The following is a 26752-nucleotide window of genomic DNA, read 5'->3' on the forward strand; positions in this document are numbered from 1 at the left end:
GGAATCTAATGTGAAGTCGTGAATTGCACTGCTCGTACACGGACAAAAATAGAAATGCTGTCCCATTATAGGAAAGGTCATCGAGGTGATCGTACATTTGATGTACCTTGTTTGACTGGTTGTGACAGAAGATATCGAACAGAAGATGGACTAAGAAAACATTTGCAGTCTCACCACCCAACATTCTTTGAACGAAATATTGAAGCAGTAGACCTAGCACTGATGATTCAGAAGAAGTAGATGTAATGTTACGAGAAGAAATACAGGGTCTTAATTCACCCCTTGCTGCAGCATTTATCTTTTCAACAGAAGAACAAGTGCTTCAGAAGCCACATAACTAGTAAATAGCATTTATTTTGTCTTCCATATGCATGACCTTAAAAATTATTAATTTTGTTTACAGTGGCCCTGCATTATTTCTACTTCGTATGTCTGACGAAAGAAAATTTAATCAAGCAGATTTACAGACTGTTATGGAAGCAATAGCAGATTTTGTGAACAAAGAAATCATTTCCGTTTTGTCAAAAACAATCTCATCACTGAGAGATAGCAAGTGTACGCACATCAAGAGTATCCAACAAATGGAACAACTATATAGATCACTCTTTGTTCCTGCTCCATTTAAATGTCTACACACCCAGTACAAGCAACGACAATTTTACTCAAAATATTTGGGATGGTAAATCCAACCAAAATACGACTGCCGGCCGTACCAAGCGATTATAGGAGGTCTCGAACAAGAGAGCCACAGACGTTCAGGAAACAGGAATACGTCGTGGTGTCCTTGATTTCTCAACTTCACTCCCTGTTGCAGAAAGATGATGTCTACAATCAAGTGTTCTCTGATAAAATTCCCCTACCTGGATTCCTCTATCGCTTTGAAGATGGGACATCATTTTCAGAAAATCCTATTCATACAGCATCCACATGCTATTCAAATCCATCTCTACTTGGATGAGGTACAGCTATGTAACGCTCTTTGGAGCAAAGTTTTAATTACAAGCTGGTACTTGTTTATTTCACTATCGGAAACCTTGAGATGCAATACAGATCAGCACTCAGTCAAATTCAGTTATTGTAAATTTTCTTTAATCGTTAAGTTGAACAATATGGCATGAATGTTTTTTTAAAGCCTATGAACTTAAGAAACTAGAACAAGGAGTAAAAATTGTTATTAAAGGCGCAACACAATGTTTTTGGAACTCTTGCAATTTTAATTGCCGAAAATCTAGCAAGTCATGCCGTAGGGGGTTTCAAAATTGGCTTTTCCAAAGTTTTTCGAAAATGTAGATACTGCTTAGGTACAGACGTTGAAATTCAGAATAATTTTCCAGACCAAGAATTTGTTGAAAGAACTAAAAGTAGTCACAACTTGCATTGTGAAACTCTAGAGTCGGATAAGGCGGAGTATTTTGGAAAATCGTATGGTCTCACAAGTAAAAGCATTCTCAACAAACTTGAGTATTTTCATGTAAATGGGGGAAACGTTCGCGATGTCATATACGATTGGTTAGAGGGAGTTTTTCCGGTGGTGATTTGTAAATTATTGTGGAATTGCATCAGAGGTAAACGATATTTCACTTTAGATATGCTTAACCATGCATTTGGAATTTTAATTGTGGTCATAATGAAGGAAAAAACCAACCATCTCATATTCAATTAGGCCTACTTGTTTGCATATATTGTGGTAAGCTTCAAAACGAATATCAATATCGCTCCGGTTTACCCTGCTCTCTTATGGCGTCCGGATAATGAACTAAATGGTGGAATATATTAATTGAGTTAAAGTCGTGGAGCAATGCGTTAAAACAGAAAAGTATTTCATTAATCAAATCCTTAAGTATCATAGTTTCAAGGCGATACTTAGGAAAAAACGAAATCATTTATTCTGTACAACAATCTCTAAGTCCTCCAGGAAATAATGCATACAGTCAACAATAAAATCATTTACTAAATGGAAAATTAAAAAGTTCAGCTTTTTCAGTTGAACCTCACACTGACGTTACCATCAAAACGCTCACCTAGTTCAACCATGTACCGGACCGTTGACGCAAAAATACAAGTTTACTGAAAAGTTGAACTAATAGTAGACGCCAAAATGCGCCCTAAATCACGCGTATTTTACTTACTTGTTATTTCATCCCTACTTAAAAGGAAAAATCGGCAAAATGTCGTCACAGATGTTGATGAAAACCCAAACAATTCACGAATGTTCTATTTGTCGGTCAACATATAATAAAATCCCTTTGTCAGATTCAAGAATTTTAATTTTTTAAAAAAAAGTTCGTTGCAGATGGTGATAAAAACCCAAACAATTCATAAATTTCCTTTGCATTGCTGCAAACAGAAGAAATTGTACCGTGGACACGAAATTCTAATATGCTAACAACATGTAATAAATCCCCTAGTCAGATTCAAATATTTCCATTTTTTATGCAATACGTCAATGATAAATTTTAGTTCGCTATTCTTCGAATCTTTATTAAAGCAGACTGCAAACAGATGAAAATTTGCAAGACGCTAGTATTCTAATGGAGCCAAATTTTAAATTCAAAGCAAAACATATTCAACTTTTAGTTTTTTTTTATTTTACTGCCAAGCGGATTTGTTACTTCTATATCATAAAAAAAACTGAAAGTGAACTGCAAAGGGAAAACACACAAAAAAAAATATTTAAAAAAATGTGGTTTTCCTGGTGGCTTCTGATGAAACCATCCTCGATTGGTATTTCTCTAAAATATCTTGATCGGAATTGTTGCAGTGTGTTTGATTTTGGACTAAAATCAAATCCAAATCAAATTACTTGCGGATTTTAAATTTAATTTTAAAAACTTTTTACAGTGGTGATTTCCATTCCATTTGGAATATTACATAAAATACAAATCAAATGCAAATAAATTATAAAAAAATAAATTATGGTGCAAGTGAGATGAGTGATTCGCACATCTTAACCCTTTCTGGGGGTCATTGTTACAGACTTACACAGCAGCTACTGGATACTTAATTAAGGGTCTTTCAGTAGGGAAAAGCTACTGAAAAAATGAAGTATCTTAAAATGACACTTAATTTTGAAAAAAAATACTTAAAATTTGCCTTCCCCTACTGAAACCAAATTTCTAACCTTTCCTTCGTTTTTAAAGTATGGAAATTTTCTTTGACGTACTGTATACAGCTTTTAAAGTTACAAAAATTGGTTGAAGTGCTTAAAATATTTAAGTATCTTGCAAAGCAGATAATAAGATAACGACATCAGGAACAATATCATGTTACGATATTATAACAACAGTTAACACGTCATTCCCTATTATTGCCAAATGCTGTTAAACTTTTTATCTAAGATAAAGGCGTACAAATACAAGATGAAAAAAGAAAAAAACGAATCCTTGTATTTTTGTTGCGTGGCAACGCTTAAAAATTCTAGTGCTTGGGGAAAAATTTCAACGTTGAGTTAAAAGTGGTTGTCTATTTCAAAGACATCGCGACCAACAAAAAAAAGTGCTTAATAGTAACGAACATACAACTAGGTTAAAATCTTTATTTTTAAAAGTGATTTCTAATTAGATTTTGAATGTCAAGTTATAGAATACCTAATGGAAATCCCATAGCCAAGTTGAATAAGTTTTGACGCAGTACCACAGGGTAAAGTAGACAAAGATGTCTCTGTTATTAAAGTTTTAAACTATTAGACTAATAATTTATCTTTTCTAGGTTACTGTAGTGATGGCTGGGACTATTCTTCCAACAACTTTAATGTTCATACCCTTTCCATCATTGGTAACATTAGTGGTATATACACTGTTGGTTAGCATAACAATTTTTCTTCAAAAATTTTACCATAGGTTCAAGCAAGTATATCAGTAGCAATTCCATTCCTACTCTAGAACAATAACGCAGATACCAAAGAAATAGATCAAGGTAAGTTCTGTAAATGATATTGTTACGAATACCAATTCATACATTATTGTCATCTATCAGGAATGTCTGCCGTTACTGAGGACAACCATGGTGTAGTTGTTGCTCAAGAACAGGCAGGTGATATTGGTAAGTTCGGTGGAACTCATTTTGATAAATAATAATGTTGATTGTTTTTTAGTTCTCAGTTTCAGGTCTCAGCCTACTACATCGTCAACATGGAACATCCCGCTACGTACACCAAGTGCTGTTAATGTTATTGGAAAGTTTTATTTGACATTATTAGTTTTTGTTACCCATATTCTAATTGTTATCACATTTCTGAGTTGACAAACAATACAAATTTCAAAGGAATATATTATTTTATTTATTTTACCTATATATAATTCCGAAAGTGGATAACAATTTTAAGTATCCACCCGAAGATTAAGTAGCCTAGTGGCCTACTGAATTATTCAGTAGGCAGGGAGGTATAGTTAGAAATTAAGTATGCTATTTCAATTAAGTACGGTAAAAAAATCTAGTACGCTGGCCTTTTTTAAGTATTTAAAATTAAGTAGGCAGTCGCTGCTGTGTACTAATTAGTCAGCGGGGTCAATTGTGCGATTCGTCACAGATAGCCGTTACCTACTGACACATGCAACACAGAAAAGTTCTAAAGTGAGGTTATCATCTTATCGCCCCCAATTTAACATCCTAAAGTTACATAGAGTGTTTTAATCTGTAAGTTACTTGCTATGTTTGTTTGCACATAACTACTGGACTGATAAGTGTATTTTATTTCCAGTGTCGCCAACTTTTCTGTCGACAAGCTAACTTTCTACTTGGTTTTGCCTCTAGTACGTTCTATTCATAATCAAAGATAGTTATTGCCAGTTGACACATGCAAGACAGCAATGGTTCTCAAATTAAATTATCATCTTATGATCTGCTTTCTCACATCTCACAGATACAAGGGGGTTTGTATTTCTCATCTGTAGATGACTTTGTATTGTTTTTGTATAACTAAAGTCACCATATTTATTGAGTTCCACTTTTAAGTGCTTAAAAAATGATCCGTCCAAGTAGCGGTCCCAGGCGTGGTTCTTCAATAGAATCACAAGGTGGATCGCGATGTGGATCACAAGTTCGAGAACATAGTTGTGCTTGCATTACCAAAAGTATGCATGGCATGAATAGCTCGAAGATGAGACGTAAAGTTTTAAAATTTACCTTCGATAAAAGTTTGAAGAAATATTTAATGCATAAAAAACAAAAAAACGTCAATATTGGACACCGGAAAATGAAATAATATTTGAAAAATTGTGTTCTGAGTACAAATAAAAATTTTGGAGACTTAAAATGCAACTTTAGGTTTTCCAACAATATGTAGGCTATTACGTAGATTTTCTTAAATAAGGTTGCAGCAATGTTGAAATGAATTTCAAATGTAGCGCGATATTTACTTGCATTTTACGTATTTTAGCCAAACTACTTCAACCTGATCATTGAAAATGCAATAGGGAATAAACAAAAGACGAGGTTGAGCGCAATTGGAACGCTAGGCAATTTAAACAAAAATTTTATCAATTGAAGTGTAGAAGGGATTTAGTTTTAAAAATTTTAGCTAACAGGAATTAAGGTTGTTTATTTTTAAAATTAGATGCTCTAGACCTTAAAAGTTTTCAAGTTAGCCGAAAAAGCTTTTTTCTACAGTCCATTTCTAGTTTTTGACAACTTTTTCATTTTAACCCCTTTAACCATGGAAGAAATTACAAAAAAAGATCAAAGTTACAAGTTCATGTTTCTATAAACTGAAATCGACCGTGAACTGTTGGTAACTCTGAAGACCCATGCATACGGCGCATCTCCTTCCTGTAAACCTCCTAAAAGGCTCTTAGCCTCCCCAGCGCAACAATCATACCGTTGGGAAGTACTGAGGAAGGCCACAAGAGACTGGAAAGTTGTGGAGGAACATGCCAATATTTTCAAATCAAGAAATTGTTGGTGATAGGCTCAGGAGTGCTTTAGGAGATCCCTCCATGAAAGAAAGACTCGTGCGTTTTAAGGTATCACAAAAACATTTGGCTGTTTCAAAGAAATAGATAAAATCAATTAAAATTGTTAGACAATGTAAATTTTGGAGTTTACCATTGTTTATTCAATAAATTATTATGGCGGCTGTTTTTCACACGAATGATGAAGACAATGTGCGGCTTGCAAAAATTAATCGCTAACGTTAAAAAAACTAACAAAGGCAACCAAAAGAAATAATTGAAAACACAAACAACACAACTCTTTCAATAGGATAGAGGTCGAGCACTACAATAAGTGAAATAAGAGACCGATTTCAATCATATCACCTAAAAAATGCCTATGGACTAACGTATTGCACCTCCTCCGTAACTGGACATATAATTTCATGGTATTTAGTAAATAATTAATAAAATACTATAAGAGAAAAATCAGAATATGTAAGAGCTGTATATTATGTAACGATAGTAGTATGAAATAGTTAAACATTAGTGCAATTGGAAAAGTTTGTTATGACCATAATAACCATAAAAAGTGCAATATAAGCAATAAATATTTCTGATTTTGCTCTGATAGTATGTTGTTAAATAAACTCTATTAAATACAATATAAATCATGTTCTCCTGTAATTTTATTAAAATAGCATAAGAAAAAAGGTTTTGTGAACCATTTAAGTAATGAGATAACACCATCGGTATTTTAAAAAGGAAAATGGATGTAAGCTGACGCTTTTATGTAATTTATTGCCTACCGCCAACTTATTTTTCATCGGCTGTCAACGCCGATTGGATTCACGGCACGCCCGATCCAGTTACGCTGGGACTCACAAGTCCTAGACCCGCTACTTTACTCTGAGCCGGCAGTCTCCACCACTTGCAATTGCTGCCAAGGGGCATTTTCCAAACTTAACTACAATGTCTTAATACATTGTCATATATACAGTAAACACCAAACGATTAGTTACACCCCTCTTTTTCCAATGCATTCTTATGGCGCTACGTATCTCGAGAAAACTTAAATATCTCTTTAACAGTTAGAGCTAGATTTTTTTTTCTTTTTTCCTCTATCAAAAGAAAGGACGCTCTACAGGTTTTACTCACATGAAAAAATTGTAGGAGTTACACTTATGGGGGTAACGTATCGTTCACTTGATTAGGTACATCCTCTTTCGGAAACCGGCGTCTAAAGTCTAAATAAAATACTTCAAAGATAGGTAAAATTTAAATTTTGTGCCACAAGATGCGCCACTCAATATTGTTTTGGAAAATAATGTATGTTTTGTAATTTATCAAAGTAAAAATACCCTTCCTTATACCTCAAAGTTTGCACACTAACATTTTTTGGCGAAAAAATTATGTTTTGTGCTTGTGTCACTAGGGGCGCTGGGTATCAGTACTGACGCACTCTCGTATTTTTATTGAATATCTAAAAACATCATTCATATTCCGCATTAGAAAAATGGACTTGAACTATATTTGATGCAGAAATCTAGAACAAAAAATCCACCGGCTTTTTCAAATAAAATTTACATTGTAAGAAAAAACTGGGTAGGCATCTTGCAAACTTTACAATTTAATCAATCGTCTTCTGGGTAAAATATTGGACAAATATTAAAACAATTGTTCTAATTCTTTTAACATTGTTTTCCCCCATCGAAAATTTATTAGTTATCACTTGCATTCCACAACTCCAGTAAATTCGAGAGTACTTGAGTTTTCATACTCAGCGCCTCTGATGGCGCAAAAACAGGTCATGATTTTTTCACCAAAAAATTTCAGTGTGTTAACTTCTGGGGATAGGGAAAGATTTTTTTACATAGCCAGATAATTAAATATACTTATATTTCAATAGAATAAAAAATGACACGTCATTTGACTTCAAAAAAATAAATACTAGCTTGTTTTGAAGTATTTTAATTTGATTTTTAAAAACATCGATTCTAACATGGCGCTTATGGTGGGAAAGGGGATGTACCTTTGTTCCCGCTATTGGAACCGGAATCGACTGTGTTAAATACTTCGAGTTGAGCAACTGCTGTTGTAGGCAGCAGTGTGTATTTCTGAGTACAGGAAGATAACGCTTTGGTAGAAACCTTGGCTAAGTAAGATGGTGGACTGAGAACAGTCAGAAAAATGGGCAGCGAGACGGACGCGTGTTAAGTGTCGTATTCTCGTTGTCTAACTAACTTTCATACAGCCAAGAATGAGCAAAACTAGACAGCAAGGGGGGGGGGTTAAAGCCAGACAGTAGGAGGAAGACAATTTTAGACTAGACAGAGGTAGGATGGGAAGAATAGCACGGCGCGAGTTCGGGAGGCTTGGTTGTCATATCGGTGATACGATTCCGTCGGAACATGCTCCCCCGAATCCGGCTAGTCGATCGGGCCGCATTCCAAAGGCAGGGTTGGACTATCGCGATAATAAAAAGTATCGCGATACTACCGGTACCGGTACCACGATATTTCTTTTTTAAAAGTATCGGTACCGGTATCGGATCATAAATTTTGACTTGCGATCCCGATACTTTTAATATTTGGCGCCATCTAGGAGTAAAAAATATGACTACTTTTTCTGCCAACAGATGGTTCTACGATAACCTAAAATTTTCTTGTCATCACTGTGCGTCTTCTGCAGCAGCCGATTTCGAAGATTACATTAAAGAATACGTGACGATCAAGAGGCCACTAGCAGAAGCTTTAGATGTCCTTCAATCGGACTTAAAAGTGTCAATAGGATACCTGCTTCCGACGTAAAGTATTTGGAAAAAAAAATGATTGCTTTGAAAGAAAAGAGTGGCACCTTTCATTGCAAATAATTTTTTTCTGCGATTATGTCATCATTGGATACTCGTTTTTTTTCTTTTCTTCCAACACGACGATTTAGTTCTTTTGTGCACTATTGCATCCGAAATTCAAGTTGAATTGGTTAGACGAGATGGAAAAACTATCTGCTATAAAAAAATTGGAGGAGAACTATCAACAAACAATAAAGCAAATACAAAAAATATATACTATTATTGTACTTATATTTTGTTGGTCAACTGATAAGACAAAGCGTTAGTCCCAATAAAACTGCGATAGCTGAAATGTTGATAAACGCCATCTATCGAAAAACATTTTTAGTAATAAATTTCACTTCTAGATGGCGTATTTGACCCTCTTAAAATAAATGCCGAAAAAGTAGTTCTCTTCTCCCCAAGGCACATAGTGCCTATTTTTTAATTTACTGTTCCCCTCTAATTTTAATTTTTTATGGTTTTTTATTTTTTGTTAATAAAATTCTTTTCGGAGTTGAATATAACCGAGAAGCTTTCGTAAATAAAAATAACCATACTACATCAACAAAATGTTGAGAAGGTAAAAGTATCGGCATCGGTAACGCGTGCGATATTTGAAAATAGTTTCGCGATATATTTTTCGAAAATTGAAGTATCGGTACCGCGATACCGATACTTTTTCAAAGTATCGCTTCCAACCCTGTCCAAAGGGCATAGTTCGGTAATTCCGCGTCGGAAGATTCCGGAGGGTAGTTGAATGTCGACGGTGCGTACGCAGCCATCCGATCCCGGGAACACCTGCACGACGTGTCCGATGTTCCAGACTCCGCGACTAAGACTCTTGTCGATCTCGAGGATTACACCACCTATTTTGAAGTTCGGGCGTTCCGTCCTCCATTTCTTTCTGGCGGATAGCGATTGGAAGTAAACCGTTTTCCACAGATCCCAGAAAAGATTGAGGACGCGTTGCACATACCGATAGCGGTCTCGCGGTGGAGCGTCGTGAAAGGATCCGGGTGGCGGGTAGGCGGTGGGGGAACGATTTAGGAAATCATTCGGAGTTAATGGGCGGAAGTCGGCTGGATCGGAGCTCACATACGTGAGGGGACGGGTATTCAGCAATCCAGCGACTTCGTATAGCAAGGTCCGGAGAAGGTCTTCTGATGGATAGCGAAGGCTACTGTTTTCTTGTTCCAGTGCGCTATAAAGCGCTCTTTTGGTTGACTTCACCAACGATTCATGAGAGCCTCCGAAGTGTGGCGACCGAGGCGGCTGGAAGGTCCATATTGCCAAGTGTCACGCCGGTGGACGAAAACGAAACGAAATGAAGTTTTTTAACACGATGTATTTAGTAAACTGATTGCCTGTCAGCCTACGAACGAAAAGGTAAAGGAAGGGCGATAAATGGGTGCTTGTCCGTCAATCGATACTACATTTAAGGATAAACACAACACACGATTTCATCTGCCGACCCGTGAGAATCGAAATTTCCACGTAGTCGATGTCGGCAGATTTTCGAGATTCGAAAATGGTCGATGCTGCTACAAAAAAACGAAATGGAGACTTGACACGAGGTGAATAAGCGGAAGGGAGACGAACACACGAGACGTTCGTCTACCACAGCAGCAAAATTGCGAGTAACCCGTTGAGTCGAAAAATTCACCCGAGTATCAATTTTTTAGCCCTTCCTCTGTCTTCTCATTCTTTGTCTCCTCGGCGGGATGTCGTCTAATGGCTCGAGGAGGTGTCTGGCGAGAATGTCACCTGACGTCTGGGTCTTGGGGCCTTTCTCGAATTTAAATGATTAGCGCTACTTGTGCGGGTGTTGGGACTCCCGAACATCGCCGGCCCTGGGTCCGGTTTGACTGGACACATTTTTCGTATGCTGACGGACTCTAGAAGGCAGAGTTTGTGAGCTGGGCGATGTAATTTGGTGCCACGCACTTGGACCATGGCTGATCGGACAACTTTGTCAGGCCCAGCAAAGACTTCCGTGATTCTTCCAAGGGGCCAAGAACCGCGCGGAGTGGCTGCGTCGATTATGATGACGATATCACCGACCTCCAAATTGTTTTGGGTTTCGTACCATTTTTCCGCTCGGTAAGGCCTGGTACGATCTCGCGCATCCAGTGTCGCCAAAACTGGTCGGCAATGGCTTGAGAAATACGCCAGCGTTTTTTCGATGAGAGGTCTTGGTCAGAAAAAACGTCTGGAGGAACATTCGGCTTTGCTCGACCTAGCAAAAGATGGTTTGGCGTCAAACATTCTGGGTCGCTCGGGTCTTCGGTTAGCGGGGTCAACTTGCGGCTGTTGAGAATGTTCTCCACATGCGTTAACGCCGTGACGAGGATTTCATCAGTTAGACGTTGACGACCTAAAACGAATTGGAGCGCATGTTTTGCGGCGCGCACCATACGCTCCCATACTCCGCCAAAATGCGGAGAAGCTGGCGGGTTGAAGTGCCACGAAGTTGGTTGTCGGCTGAGATGACGGAGAATGGTCGACTGGCTTAAATTTTCTAGGCAGACGGCCAATTCACGATGAGCACCGACAAAGTTAGTACCGTTGTCGCTGTGGTATGATGCCGGAACACCACGGCGGTTCTGAAACCGATCAAGTGCAGCGATGAAAGAGCTGGTGTCGAGGGAGTAGGCCATCTCTAAGTGAACGCTGCGTGAGGAGAGGCAGGTGAATAAGCATCCCCAACGCTTGACCGTCCTTCGGAAAAGGGTGACATCCACGGGACCCCAATAATCTAACCCGGTGTGCGTGAAGGCTGGTAGGCCGGCCCGTAGTCGTACCGCGGGCAAGTCGGCCATTTTAGGCGTTGAACCTTTAGCTCTATACCTGCGGCAGATATAGCATAGGTTCCACACGCGGTGAGTTGTTATACGTCCCTTCGGTATCCAAAATTGTTTTCGGGCTTCGTGATGAAGCTGCTCGGCGGATAGATGGCCGCGTTCGCGATGAAGTTGGAACAAAATTAGCTCGGTCAGGCGTTCCTTAGGCGGAAGAATGATCGGATGGTGTGCGTCTTTAGGAAGCGGAGCCCTTTCGATACGGCCGCCTACGCGCAGTAGTCCGCGATGATCCAGGTGGGGTGCCAATTTCAATAACGTCGAGTTAGAGGGAATCTGACGGCCTGTTTGTAAGTGGACAATCTCCAACTGGTATGCATTCTTTTGAGCACGCCTCAACAAGAACTCTTTGGCTTGTCGAATCTCTTCAGCCATCAGCTCACCAAACGAACGATTACCGCTGGAGGATCGCGCGTTTTTTACCCAACGTTGCACGTAGGCCACTGCACGAATGATGATGTGGATGCGTGAAACGTTTGCGATTAGCGCGTCAATGCCATCCTCTTCTCTCTGTACTGCACCGATCCACGCAGATGGACGAATTTCGGGATCGCTGGGATCGATAGAGGGAAGAAAGGGGTGTTTGGGCCAGTTTTCAGGGTCCCGTAGGTAGGCTGGACCCATAAACCATCGATGTTGGCCAGTAAATTCCCCGGCATTCAAACCTCGGCTGGCGTCGTCGGCCGGGTTTAAGCTGCTCGGCACGTAATGCCACTGGTCTGGTAACGATGTTTCTAATATTTCGCCGACGCGGTTTCCAACATACACGTTGAAGCGGCAGGAAGTTGACTTGATCCAGCTCAATACCGTCGTCGAATCGGACCAGTAGAGCGCGCGGTCGAATTTGATGTCTAGCTCCTCCACCAGCAAGTTGGAAAGTCGGATGACCAAGACTGCAGCTGACAATTCCAGCCTAGGGATCGTCAGAAATTTGAGCGGCGCGATTCTCGATTTCGCGATGAGAAAAGAAACGTCCGCCTTTCCGTCGGCGTAAACGAAGCGTGCGTAGGCCACCGCTCCAAATCCAGCCTCAGATGCGTCTCCGAAGATATGGAGCTCAGTCGAAGTGACGTCTTGTCGATTTGGAGACACACAGCGGCTTAAAACTAGCCCGTCCAGTGATGGTAGGGTGTGGGTCCAGTATTTCCAACAGTCTTGTAGGTCGGAATCCAATTGGTCATCCCAATCAAATTGGCGACGCCAAACATCTTGCAGCAGGTGTTTGGCTTGGAAGACGATGGGCGAGAGGAAGCCTAGGGGGTCGAATATGCTGGACACCGCCCTTAACAAGGCTCGTTTCGTAGTACCAACTGGGGAGACGGGCGTTTTTAAAACGAAGGCATCGCGACGAAAGTCCCACACTAAACCGAGAGTACGCTCAATTGGTAAAGCGTCCAGGTCCATGTCTATAATGGGTTCTCGGTGTTGCATATCGGGGAGACCGGATCGCACGGCTGTATGTGACGTAGCCCATTGCGTCAAAGGGAAGCCTCCTGCCTTCAATGCTTCGGTAAGACGATGGGCCGTTGACAAAGCTTCCGAGATCGATTGGAACGAAACCAGCCAATTGTCAACGTAGAAATGGCGGGTAACTTGCGGTAGGAGAGTATCTGCATCACCACTGTCTCTGACTGCTTGTCGAAGGGCATTTGAGCAGACAGCTGGAGATGAAGCAGCTCCGAATAGGTGGACGTCCATTTGGTACACATCCGGTGGTTCTTTGCTGCCGGGTGTGCGCCATAAAAAACGAAAGGCCGGCCCGTCGGATGACCGGACCCGGACCTGATGAAACTTCTTCTCTACGTCTGCCACCAAGGGGACGTGGTACTGGCGAAAACGGAGGAGTACGCCGATGAGGCTCGTCAAGAGATCAGGTCCCTTCAATAGGAGGTCGTTCAGGCAGACACCTCGGCTCTTAGCTCTTAAGTCGAAGACCACTCGACACTTTCCAGGTTTATTTGGATTGAATACCGGGTGGTGGGCGTTGTACCAGATGCGGCCTAGAGGTCCCTCATCTATTTCGGTTCGCGATAGTTTTCGGGCGTGTTTTAAATTGACGTATCCTTCAATAACGCTGCGATAGGTCTCTGCCAAGCTGGGATCCTTTTCGAATCTCCTTTCCAGATTGAATAGCCGTCGTTCGGCAGTGAAAATGTTGTTGTGGAGATTTGGAGAATCGGTCTTCCACAACAGCCCACATTCATATCGTTCGCCGTTATGTTTAGTCGATTCTTGCAGAATTTTCCACGCTCGCTGCTCGTCTTGCGACATCGGCGACTTCACGTTCGGCTTCGTCCCAAACGTGTCTACCTCGATGAACTGACGAACCATGGACGTTATTTTATCTTCGCCGGAGCTGATATGGAAACAGCCTACTCCTTGTGAGCCTGAACGATGCGTGGGACCGGCGATATACCAGCCGAAGGCAGTTAAGTGGGCGCGAGGAGATCTTGGTTGCAGCGGGTCTTTCCGTGTTTCGAATATTTCCAGAGCCGCCGGATGATCCTGACCGATGAGAACCGCAACATCTTCGGCTTTAAATGAATGTATAGGCACGTGGGAGAGATGGGGCCACGTCTTCGTCAACTTAACCAAGTCGAACAGTCGTTTGGTAAGCTCAAATGACGGCATGACGTGCACATCTACTGCCTCGAAGTCGGATGTCCGATCGATGGAGGTGATTGTGAAGCAGACGACCTCAGTGTCGACAGCTTGACTTTCGCCATTCACAGTCTTCGTCGTAGTCCGCTCCAGTCTCCCTCTAATACCTAGATGATCAGCGGTTTGTCGTTTTAGGACCGAGATTTCGCTGCCCGAGTCTAGAAGAGCAAAGGTACGAGTCTCCATTCCATTTGCCTTCAGGATTACCGGCACTATTGGTAAAAGGGTTCGACGAGACGTTGAATTGGAGGCTGTGGATCCAGTGAAGGTTACTCCAACGGCGTCCGACTGTCTTGTTTCCGAACGTTTAGGCGGGTAGACTTTCGGGGCGCCATGCATCAAGGGGTGGTGAAATCCCTCACAATTTGCGGTTGAGCATCGCTCTCGCCGTTTACAGTCGTGGCTCAGGTGGTCGCGCTCCAAGCAGCGAAAACAGGCCTTAAAATCCTTGACGATGGCAGCTCTCTTTTCCACAGGAAGTTGCCTGAATTGTCGACATTGGCTCAGGGGATGTCGATTATGGCTGTCGCAAACGGGACACGTAGACGACGTCGAAATGTTGAAGACTTGACGGTTGGTCGTCTGTCGATTCTTTAAGTGGTCTGCTCCGTTTCCGCGTGAAGTAGTCGACGGGTTCATATCAATGAACGATGACCGAACGGAAAGTTCAGCCATGGCTATATTGTCCAGCCATTGGTTAAATTCTTCGATGGTGGGTAAATTCGGCTGCATAGACCAGCTATGTTCACCCCATTTGCTCCTCAAATTTGAAGGGAGCTTTGACACTAGTTGCGCCAATGTAGCATGACTTTGCAGCTCCATTCCGTAACCACCGAGGCGTAGGGTTGCGACGACTGAATGTAGGTCCGCGGAGAAATTTTTCAGTGCCTGGAAGTCTCCCTCTTTAAAGGCGCGGAGCTTTAGGAGGGAAGAAACGCAGGCTTGCGCTACGACTTGCGGGTTCCCATATCTCTTGTGGAGTTCCAAAAGAGCGTGTTGGTAGAGCCCAGGGTTCAGCAACGCCTCCCCGAGAGTTCTCCTTATCCCCGGTGCAAGTGCCTCACGAAGATGAGTCAGTCTTTCAGCATCGGACCCCACGGCGTCGTGAACGAGGATTTTGAATGTTTGGATAAACATTGGCCAGCTGCGTGGATCTCCATGGAAGGACGGTACCTGGAGTCTCGGCGGTTTTATTCCAGAGCGGGCGGTCGATGGGAATGATGGATTTAGCGCATGAATCCAAGCATCTGGCATATAGGCATCTGTCATTGATAGACGATGGCCGCCTTCCTGCGGTGACGTATGGTTTTGCGCCGATGGATTGAAGGTAGAGAAGACTGGGGCAGAAGCGTTGTTGGGAAAAGGTAAGGATCGATCGGTCGTGTTTTCAATAGCTGGTTGGTGTGGCGGTAGCGAAGCTGCACAAGAAGCCATGGGTGTAAAGGCAGCAGTAGTTTGAATCGCTGGAAGGGTTCTCGATAGTGGTGTAATACGCAGTGAAGCAGTTGTCGGTTGTACTTCCAATTTCACAGGTAACTGCTCAGAGGTGGGCACATTTCTACCAAGTATCTCGTCATCCAGTAAAACTTCAGCAAGCTGCTGACGCATGATTACTCCGTTGTGTCGTTGTCTTTCGGCTTCGTCGCGCAGTTCTCGTTGTCTCCTCTGAGAGTCGATCTGTCTTCGTTGGGAGTCGATCTTGCTCTGTTGGATCTGGGAGTCAATCCGCTGCTGTAAACACTCAACCTCTACTTTCATTAAACAGGCTTCCTCCTCTTCTCTGATCTTCGCCTCCTCCTGTTCTTGACGCAGTTTCAGCTCGGCCTCTTTCTGAAGTCGGTCAACTTCATGAATTTTTGTGAGCGTCGATGATGTACTGGAACTACGGGCAGATCGTTGAGAACGAGAAGATGCTGTAGACCTGGGAGGAAGGCTTGCTAGGTATTGGTCGACTTTGTTGGTGAACTCTTCGTGCTCGGAAGACACAAACTGTAACCAAAATTTCTCGGCTCCAGCTTGTTCAAGAGAGAGTCGTGCGTAGGTCAGGTATCGGTCATGGCGAGCTTCAAGTTCTTCATAATCACGGACGTAAACGGCTCGCAGAGTTCTTATAGTGTCTCTGTCGTCTCCTGTTCTGACCGATGCCATCATTCGTTTGCCAGACTTCGTGTGGGTAGCCTTAGCGACGGTACGAGCTCGTTTCAACTTCTCAGGGTCGATCACGCTTTCCCAAGTTTCGGGATCTTCATCCTGGTGGGCAGTCAGAAGATTGAAGGTGGGATCAGGGTTCGCTTCTGCCATAATGTCGGAGCGGGGAGTTACAGGAATAATGAGACGAGTAGTCACTGTTAGCAGAGAGATGGCAGTTGATCACACGAAGATATTACGTGTCGTTAGATGCAAGGGCGTCAGCTGGACCGATCACGAAAGACCAGGAGACAATGCCAAGCGCGGCGATTGTATGTCTCCAAACACGAAGTGAGAAGGTCGCTTTGAAATACGCGGTGAAGGTTCGATAGCGACACCAGGTTAGGGAAATTTCCTTAGGAGAATTACCTCCACAAACGCGAAGGTTTGAACGAACGAGTGCCTACGAGCGAGGACTGCCACGCGGGACTTTTGGAACGAGAGTTCCACGCAGCGTGCACGTTGGCCGGATCGAGAGGAAGTTTAATTCCCGGTCGATGCACCAAAATATTGCCAAGTGTCACGCCGGTGGACGAAAACGAAACGAAATGAACTTTTTTAACACGATGTATTTAGTAAACTGATTGCCTGTCAGCCTACGAACGAAAAGGTAAAGGAAGGGCGATAAATGGGTGCTTGTCCGTCAATCGATACTACATTTAAGGATAAACACAACACACGATTTCATCTGCCGACCCGTGAGAATCGAAATTTCCACGTAGTCGATGTCGGCAGATTTTCGAGATTCGAGAATGGTCGATGCTGCTACAAAAAAACGAAATGGAGACTTGACACGAGGTGAATAAGCGGAAGGGAGACGAACACACGAGACGTTCGTCTACCACAGCAGCAAAATTGCGAGTAACCCGTTGAGTCGAAAAATTCACCCGAGTATCAATTTTTTAGCCTTTCCTCTGTCTTCTCATTCTTTGTCTCCTCGGCGGGATGTCGTCTAATGGCTCGAGGAGGTGTCTGGCGAGAATGTCACCTGACGTCTGGGTCTTGGGGCCTTTCTCGAATTTAAATGATTAGCGCTACTTGTGCGGGTGTTGGGACTCCCGAACAGTCCACTCGATTCCAGATTCTTTTATGAATTCCGGAACTCCGTCGGAAGCGTGTAAAGCTTCAACTGCCGCACGTAGTTCTCGTTCGGCGCCCACGAAATTCGTCCCGTTATCGGAATGGATGACAGCGGGCTTCCGATACATCGCGATGAATTTTCGCATCGAGAGCTAGAAATCTGCTGTCGAAAGGGATGGCACTAATTCGAGGAATATGGCGCGAGTCACCATGCAGGTGTACAAAACTCCCCAGCGCTTGGCGGTTCGATTTCGATAAAGGCCCACGTCGAATGGACCGAATAAGTCGATCGCGGTTCTGGTAAAAGGGAGTGAGCCGGAATCGAGACGTGACTCTGGTAGATCGGCCATACATTGCTCTCCGGGCTTGGCTCGGTCGCGACGGCAGGTAATGCACGCACGGCGGACCTTTTCCACCGCCTCGCGTCCGCTGGTTATCCAGAAATGTTGCCGTAGTTAGGCAAGCAAGAAATCTGTTCCAACGTGTTTAAGGTGTTCGTGGAAAGCCCGGATGATCTTTTCCGAGAACGGGTGTTTTCCTGGGTGAAGAGGGGAGTGCAGCTGGTCGTAAGGTAGCTTCGCTCGACCGGCCCGACCTCCAAGTCGTAGTATTCCATCTGCGTCGAGTATCGGCGCCAACGCCAGCAAACTCGAGGTTGATGGCAGCGGCTTCCCTTTCTTGACGCGCTTCAACTCTTCAGTATAGACCTCATTTTGGCAACGCTTGACGAGGTCGAAAAACTTCGTACTCATTCTTGTTAGGGTCGCGACATCGCCGGGCTTGACTTCTACATCGCTCCAGTCGAATTTCACCTCTTGAACGGCAGTGTGATAGGCGCGGCTCGTTCTGATTTCTTCTGTAATAGCCGTCCAGGGTAGATCTACTGGCCAATCTTCTTCAGGACGACCGAGAAAGCTTGGTCCCGTCAGCCAAGTAGGAGGGAATACCTCCCCGTTCAAGGTGGAGCGGGTAGCGGCGTCGGCTGGGTTGAAGATGCCTGGGACGAATCGCCATTATTCTGGCTCCGTGATCGTCTGGATTTCGCCGACCCGATTGCCGACGAAATCTTGATAGTGAGCAGCGGCGGATGGAATCCAGTTTCGAACCGTGCTGCTGTCTGTCCAAAACCGCCGACGATGGATCTTAATCGTCAAAGCGGTTTGTAATGCTACTGTCAGTCGGGATCCTAACAGCGCAGCGTTAAGCTCCAGTTTCGGCACCGATATCACCTTCTTTGGTACGAGTTTGTTGGCCGCTCTCGCTTGTCGAACAATTATCTGCCCGTCGGAATCAGTGTTGTGGATGTAAATGACGGTGGCGTAGGCCTCCTCGGAAGCGTCACAAAAGGTGTGTAGTTCCGACGTCAGAATGTTGAGTCTTCTCGGGAATAAAGAACGCGGCATTTCCACTGCGTTCAGCTGACTAAGGGCTTCGAACCACCTGCTCCACCAGATATGATCGTCGTCGATCACCACGTCCATCCAATCCAGGCCCTTCAAGCCTAACTCTCGAAGCCGAATCTTGGCCTTCACGATGAGAGGAGAGGCGGTTCCCAGCGGGTCGAAGACGAAGGCGACATGGCTGACTAGAGCCACTCGAGTAAAATCGGTGTCGGGAGGGTCGGCTACCTTAAACCCAATCGTGTCCGAACGGGTGTTCCATACTACGCCGAGCACCTTTTCGTCTGCTCCCCCGATCAACGGGTGCGTTGACGGTTGATCCTCAGGGATGTCGGTGGATATTCCTAACATGAACTCGCGGGAGTTGGAGATCCATCGCTGCAAGTTGAGATCGACGTTGGCCAATGCGGTTTTGACGACGAGGGCTTCACCTAAGGCCGCTGGAACGGATGGAGCCGAACCCAAATAGTCGTCTACGTACATCTGATCTCGGGTTGCAGTGATTATCCTTTCTTCCACTCCGGCGTCACGCACGATTTGGCGAACCGTGTGGATGGCGACAAAGGGCGAGCAACTTGCTCCGAAGGGTAGTCGGTCCATCCTACAAACTACTGGTTCGTGAGTTTCCTTGTCTTGCCAAAGAAAACAGAAGTAGTTGGCGTCTTCGGCGGTTAGGCGGAAGCGACTAAACATCGCTTCGATGTCGGAGGTTTCATCTTGCCGAAATCGACTGAGGACTGTTGCTAATGCCGGCTGTAGGGCTGGCCCGCTGACAATAGCGTCATTCAGGGATTTCCTTATAAAGCGAGCGGCCGCGTCGAAGACGACTCTTAATTTTGGCCCTTGTACACTCCGTGGTGCGCAAGGAAATATTTGGCAGAAGCCAGGTCTAGAAGACGAGAGGCATAACCCTGGTCAAATGTTTTCTGCATCGCCCTACGGTAATCCTCTTCAAACTTGGAATTAAGCTCGAATCTCTTCAGCTAACTCTTAAGCCGATTTTCGGCCAACTGTCGATTGTTGATTAGGTTCGGCTCTTCTTCTTTCCAAATGATGGGCACCTCATAGCCGATGTCTAGCTTTCGGGTCTTCTCTTTCATGATCGCGAGGGCTCTGTTGTCTTCTGGGGAGAGGCAACCGGCTTGAAATTCGGTTCCGAAGGCCTCTGTGTCGCAGAATCGACGCATCTGAACCGTGAGACCGTCTAAGGGGATGCGGCACGATATCGTGCAAACTCGAACGGCCGTTACTGTCGTGTGTTTGGTGGTAACTCCCCGGAGAATCTAACCAAGTCTCGTTCGAGAGGCAGTCGGTTCATAATCTTTGCCTTCTCTCGTTTCTTTCACTCCTAACAGGTGGGTATGATCCGTGCCAATCAATATGTCCACCTTCCCACCTACTTCTTCGGTCGGTAAGTTTCTCAAGTGTGGCCATTTGTTCTTCATCTGATTCCAATCAGTAACGGGCGTAGGGCTAGCGAATATCTTCATCGTCGAACCTTCTAACGTGACGATTTCGCCAGACTCCGTGCGTAGCTGGAACTGGACACGCCTGGATCTGTGTCGGTTCACCACGCCTCCTGCGCCGTCGATCTCGAGAATTTGAGAGGTGCCTTTAATCTTCAGAGACGTAGCGAATGCGCTTCTCAAGAGTGTAGAATCACTCCCTTCGTCGATGAAGACGTTGGCCAGGCGCCAATCTCCATCAGCTGCTTGGATCTCCAGACCCATCATTCCTAAGGCTACTCGTTGTCGTCGACCCATGCGTGCAGTGGTAGAACGCGCTTCCTTAGTTGATACTTGTATAGGGTCGTGTAGCAGTGGATGGTGCGAATACCGGCAGTCTTGATATTTACACGGCCTCTTAGTGGTACAGTCTCTAACGGAATGCTTCGGCCCCAAACAGCTGAAACACAGGCGATGTTTCATGCAGAAGGTTACACGTTTTCCAACTGAGAGCGTCTTAAAGTCCCCGCAGTCGGACAGTTTATGCTCCTTTCCGCATTTGAAACAGTAGGCCCAGCTAGTTCTCTTGGGTAGTTCCTCCCCCGTTAGGTGCGATGAGCTCTTATGTGTTCTGGCTTTCCGGAAGCGGCCAACCGAACTTGGGGGCGCAGATTGTTCAGCAGCTATGCTATACGCGTTTTGGTAGGCGGCTGCACGATTGCAGAGCCAGGATCCGAAATCGTTCAGGCTTCGATGCTCCAATTGTCCCCGTCTCCCCTTATTCCATGCGAGACGATCATATAGGCTGAGTCTTAGGCAAACTCTTTCGATCAGGTCAGCTGTTCATATTTCCCCAATTCTGCTGAGGCCGAAAAAGTGAGATCGTACCCTTTCTGCAAACCGCTTGAGCGTGGCTGGATCCTGCCTTATCTCTAACTGGTCCAGGGCTTGAAGATGAGCGGCTCTCATGACGTCTCGTCGACCGCATGCCTGCTTCAGACGAGTGAGGGCTTCCATGTAGGCTGGTTCTCCGCCGCCGAGATCACGTCTAGACAATTACCGTGCAGATACCGTTTCAACATCGCCAACTTCGCACCTGACGAATTCGTCGTGTCGTGCACGAGTGCGCGAAATAAGTCAATCCACGAGAACCATTCTAGCGAATTCCCGTGGAATATTTCTAGGTCTACTAACACCGTCGAGCGAAAGCCACGTTGACCGATGTTCGGCGGCAATGTGCCGGAACAGTACTGGTCTATCCAGTCATCGGGTGCTTCTGAGACAATGGCCTGAGGTTGTCCGTTCGTTGAACGTCGTCGTAAGAGCCAGTCTGCGACGTGTGGTGCGACGGGCGGGTTGTAGTGGTCGACTGAACTGAAGGGTTCTTGGTCGTCAAGGCGTAGTCGCTGCAGATCTCTCTCCGCGTCTGCTGCCGCCGCACGTTTGAGAGATGCCCCTTGGCCGGGCGATTCTCAAATGCCGGAGTCTGCCGGCTCAGCGTAAAGTAGTGGTATTGGGTCCTCTGAAACCCAATGCAATAGCCGCGATACGTCTGGGCAGCCGGTTGGGGGACCGTGCTACTATGACTTGGCGGACTGGACCGCAATGACGCCCGACAACTGCTCTTAAGGCCAACGACCTAAAAAACGATGCCGAGACGGGGCGCGGCCAATATGACGGACACGAATAACAAAACGCTAGATTACTTGCGATCCTTGGCGTCGAGTGCCCCCGGGTCGAATGGATCTTCAAGTGAAGCGACGGCAAAAACAGGATCCAATCCGGATGAGAATTGCTTCAAAAGCAGCTTCGTTGTAGCCGTCGAGAAAAGGAGCCGGGCAGAACGAAGAGGGCTGACGGGCGGAAGTAGCTTATCACGGCCGGGCAGAAGTTGACGGCCAGTTGCGACGGGCAGCAACACAAGTGATAACAAGCGAAACTTGATAGTAATTACCAGCAGAAATGAAGAGCCGACTCCGGGGGCTTCGGTGAAACTCGTGTGTATTATATTCGGCCAAAACCGGCCTTTATATACTCAATTTACAAAACACCGTTGACTGATATATATAATAGCACGAACATAAATATCAACGCTGGAGTAGATGTCACCGTTGTTCCGTCACCCGTTTCAGCCTCAGGAACTGCCGCTGACCTCCAACCTCCAACTCTCCTTGGCCGACCCTCTGTCGGTTACTCCTCCGGCACCAACCTCTTCCCTCTGGGCTAAAACTGGCTCCAGTCACGATGGGTTTTAAATATTCATTTCCTCTGGGCTAAAACTGGCTCCAGATCGGGCGTCTTTAATATTCATTTCTGCCTTTGCTCGACAGAGACCGCCCTACATAGCTGTAAACTACGTACGGTTATTTCAATATTATAGTCAAGCGTCTCCACCTTCTATCGTCGGGACTTATAGCATCAAGTCCCGCTTACATTCCATCTATTACCGTCTACCGGTATTTCTCGTATCGTCACCGGGAACTTCTTGGTTAGTTCCCGCCTCATGATGGACTTACCCCGGCAACCGACTCTCTGGTTCCGAGTGCCCCGCATCTCCGCTTCTACTCGTCTATCTCTTCACCGTCCCCTTGGACAGTGTTGGACGTCGGATTTTCCGATAGCACGTGCGACGTCTGCTTGCATTCGGGCCTCTTCGACTCTCTGGTGAGCGCTTGCGAGCTCGCTTCTTCTAGCTCTCTCTTGTCTATCACTAACTGATTGTACGGCGGACGGTTGAGTTGTGTGAGCCCCCAGCACCCGTATTTCGGCGCATCTTCGGCTCTCGATTCCAGGTATTCCCGGGCTGCTTCCCGGGTTTCGCCTATTTGCTGAACGTAACGTAGGTGTATGGTATCTTGTCTCTCATTCTCCGCTTGGTCTGTCTCTGCGTTCAGCAGATCGGTTTGCAGATGGGTTGCCGTAGAGGCTAGCGTTCCAAGATGATCGATCAATCCTATGATGGCTCCTCGTGAGCCGTGGGAGTTGATTAGCGAAGCGATCTGACGGCAGGCTGTAGTCACCTGCGCGCGTATCGCTCGTCGCTGTCTTTTCCGTATTTCGATATCGATGTCAGCTGATAAGATGTTAGAACTTCCGATTCGCATGATCTCGTGGTCAACCAACGATCTCGTAGCTTCTGCCATACTGATGGTCAAAGAATGCGATGGCCTTTCGTCCGTGATCGTAAATGCTTCTGCTAGGGATCTTGCGCTGTGGGGCTAGTATTGGTGAACTGTTGCAGGAGGGCCTGGGTTGGTGGGCAGAGCTGTTGGTTGATCGCCTCGGTCGTTGATCTGTCGGAAGGACCTTGCTGGCGTACTAGCTATCGAAGAAGGGTGCAAAGAACGTGCACGAGGTGGTAGCTAGAACGATCGCCGGAATTCCAGTCGTAACGGCTGGGGTGAAACCGAGGAACAACGTGCTGCTCCGGTTCGAAGGACCAAATGTTCCCGCTATTGGAACCGCAATCGACTGTGTTAAATACTTCGAGTTTGAGCAACTGCTGTTGTAGGCAGCAGTTTGTATTTCTGAGTACAGGAAGATAACGCTTTGGTAGAAACCTTGGCTAAGTAAGATGGTGGACTGAGAACAGTCAGAAAAATGGGCAGCGAGACGGACGCGTGTTAAGTGTCGTATTGTCGTTGTCGAACTAACTTTCATACAGCCAAGAAAGAGCAAAACTAGACAGCAAGGGGGGGGGGGGGGTTAAAGCCAAGCAATTTAGACTAGACAGAGGTATGATGGGAACAATAGCACGGCGCGAGTTCGCGAGGCTTGGTTGTATATCGGTGATACGATTTCATCGGAACAACCTTATCAAGTGAACTATACTTTATCGCCGTAAATGTAACTCCTACAATTTTTTCGTGTTTGCAAAACTTTTGAGCGTCATTTCTCCTGATAGAGGAAAGAGATAAAAAAAATTAGCTCTAACTGTTAAAAAGATATTTAAGTTTTCCCGAGACACGTAGCGCCGAATGCATTGAAAACAGGGGGGTGTACCTAATCGTTTGGTGGGCACTGTATACAGTACCCGCCCTTATTATCCGAACACCAAGGGCTTATGGGGCTTTTTAACATGGTGTCTTATGGCGGTAGGGGTCCTTGCGCAAACGTAAAAAAGGGCTAGTAAAAATGACGACAAAAAATAAAATTATGTCCTGATGTTGATGAAATAATGCGCTATCCAGCAATTTTTTTTAAATTTTCTATCTATAGGACTTTTTGACTAGCGTGCTAGTCATCAAATATCCGAAAAGCGCGTATCTTATGGTATGCCTAATGGCACTACGTCATTTTTTGGAAATTTTTTTTGTTAGACAAGGTGTTTTCTAGACCACGCAATGACACTTATCGATAGGATATTTATTAATTTATATCCCTTTTTAGTGCTATAACTAAATATTAATTATATTAGGAAAGGGAATTTTTTTTAAGTGAAGACGGTGCTAGTTTTTCCCCGTCAAAAATAGTTAATCTAGCTACTACTTGAGGCGCTGAATTCGCAAGGTTTTTTGTCTGACAGCTACCAGTATATTGTAAAAGAAGACGAATTTAGTTTGTTGACAAGACAACTGTCAAGTTATTTAGAAGAATAAATGTACTGTGATATTCAAGGAAAATACAGGTATTTATGTAATCTATTACTGAATATTGGTGTTTCTTACAACGCTAAATTGTATAGATAATTGTTTATTTAGAATGGTCGAGATTATTTTATCTGAAGACGGTAGATCTGTAGTGGCAGATATAACATGGAATGTTTCTTACTTTGAAGAGATACTGTCAGGCATTTCATTGCAAACCGGCCCCTTCCAATACAACAACCTGCCTGTAACGAAGATGTTGTTAACTCCCAAAATGCTATTTCTACTACAGAATCCCAAAATGTGCTACTGCCCGTTGTCAACCCCACGTTGGGAGACGAATCCTCTCCAGTATTGGATAATAAACAAGCCTAGGTTAAAAACTTACTTTTTGAAGTGTTCGTCATTTCTTACTTTAGGCTTATAGATAATATGTTCAGGGTACATCCAGAACAAGCATATACTTCATCATGGCTATCGTGGCTGTCATTTAATCAGTTTAGGTGGTACGAAACATTAGAATAAGATTATTGTATTCTTATTATTATGAAAACAAATAACTGTAGGTTAGGCAGGTTATATTATTGTTTACAGGTAATAATCAAGTTGTACACAAATTACAATAGCATCGATAACAATAAAATTACCACTACTAGTATGGTGTATGGCCTCCATTTGCATCAATCACGGCCTGGCATCACCTACGCATATTATAAACGTATTTGCATAGTGTCTCACTTGCAATAGAATGCCACACACATTGCGTAACACATTGAACAAATTAGCCGCTGATGTTCGGGGAATTTTTTTTTAGTCATGGAATCTAGCAGTTCCCAGACCTATTCGATTGGATTTAAGATCTGGGCTTTGCGGTGGCCAGACCATACGTTGCAAAATACCTTAATGGGAAAAGTTTAAGCTAAAATTAATAATTACTTATACTATCCCAACATGGTTTAAGTATAAATCGTGTAGTTACAAAACGGAGAATTCACGTAACAACACCCGTGCAGTTTCATACCTTTAGCTTCTTTTCTCTGCAAATATCCTTTGCATAGTTTTGAATCGTGTTTCGGATCGTTGTCTTCGTGGAACACGAAACCTTTTCCTATTAATGAAAGCCCTGCTGGAATAGCCTGATGGATAAGGATATTATGGTAGGCCTTTTTGTCCATAATTCCGTCTACTTTTTTTTTAGGACTGATACGCCATTTGCGCACATACCGCCCCATACCAAAATAGAGCCCCCACGTGTTTGACGGTAGGTATAATACAATGCTTGCTGTATCGCTCTCCGGCCATCCGTCGAACATAAATCCGACTGTTGCTACCGAAAAGGCAGAATTTGCTTTCATCGGTAAATAAAACCTAATAGGAATTTTCATAAATTGGCGTTAGAACATATTCTGCGTGCTGTTAGTACCGTAGCCAAATCTGCTCTTCTCCACGAAAGATGCTGTTGAGCAAAACGCAAACGCTTAGTTATATTAGCCTTGCGAAGCAAAGGCCTTTTACACCCAACCCTTCCGTTCATCCAAAATTTTTGTAGCACTTTTCGAATGGCTGTTTTCGACACTAGGTTTTTCCTCACTGAATTGAATTCTTGCGTGATTTCAGTGGCAGTTTCTTTGAAGAAAGAGACACGATACATCTTTTGTCACGCTCACTTTAATCCACTGTATCTTCCACGCCCCGGTCGATTCAAATTGCAATTGGTTTCGGAAAAACGGCGGATTGTGTTATGTGCTGTACTGAAACTACAACAAATAACTCTCGCAATGGCTCTAAACGAAGAGCCATTACCACGCATAGTAACAATTTTTCCACTTTCATTA

The 26752-nt window shown here is 44.3% G+C and overlaps 3 protein-coding genes and 1 long non-coding RNA gene across 4 annotated transcripts; 1 reads left to right on the forward strand and 3 right to left on the reverse strand.

The window, feature by feature from the left end:
- Positions 1-3405: 3405 nt before the first annotated feature.
- Positions 3406-4254, forward strand: LOC130703109 (uncharacterized). The gene is made up of 6 exons (XR_009004548.1): positions 3406-3524; positions 3577-3639; positions 3709-3774; positions 3840-3915; positions 3976-4041; positions 4094-4254. It is a non-coding gene; the product is annotated as an uncharacterized LOC130703109 (long non-coding RNA).
- A 6485-nt stretch (positions 4255-10739) lies between these two features.
- Positions 10740-16520, reverse strand: LOC130703052 (uncharacterized). Its single transcript, XM_057524673.1, has one exon. It carries the CDS (start codon positions 16518-16520, stop codon positions 10740-10742), a length of 5781 nt encoding a protein of 1926 aa, XP_057380656.1.
- Positions 16521-17941: 1421 nt separating this feature from the next.
- Positions 17942-20073, reverse strand: LOC130703053 (uncharacterized). The gene is made up of 3 exons (XM_057524674.1): positions 19875-20073; positions 18544-19797; positions 17942-18483 (listed from the first exon to the last, which is right to left on the reverse strand). The coding sequence occupies exons 1-3, from the start codon at positions 20071-20073 to the stop codon at positions 17942-17944; spliced, it is 1995 nt and encodes a 664-aa protein (XP_057380657.1).
- A 96-nt stretch (positions 20074-20169) lies between these two features.
- Positions 20170-21348, reverse strand: LOC130703054 (uncharacterized). The gene is made up of 2 exons (XM_057524676.1): positions 21220-21348; positions 20170-21108 (listed from the first exon to the last, which is right to left on the reverse strand). Exons 1-2 carry the CDS (start codon positions 21346-21348, stop codon positions 20170-20172), a joined length of 1068 nt encoding a protein of 355 aa, XP_057380659.1.
- Positions 21349-26752: the final 5404 nt, after the last annotated feature.

The sequence above is a fragment of the Daphnia carinata genome, chromosome 5, assembly GCF_022539665.2.
Source record: "Daphnia carinata strain CSIRO-1 chromosome 5, CSIRO_AGI_Dcar_HiC_V3, whole genome shotgun sequence".
NCBI classification, from domain to species: Eukaryota; Metazoa; Arthropoda; class Branchiopoda; order Diplostraca; family Daphniidae; genus Daphnia; species Daphnia carinata.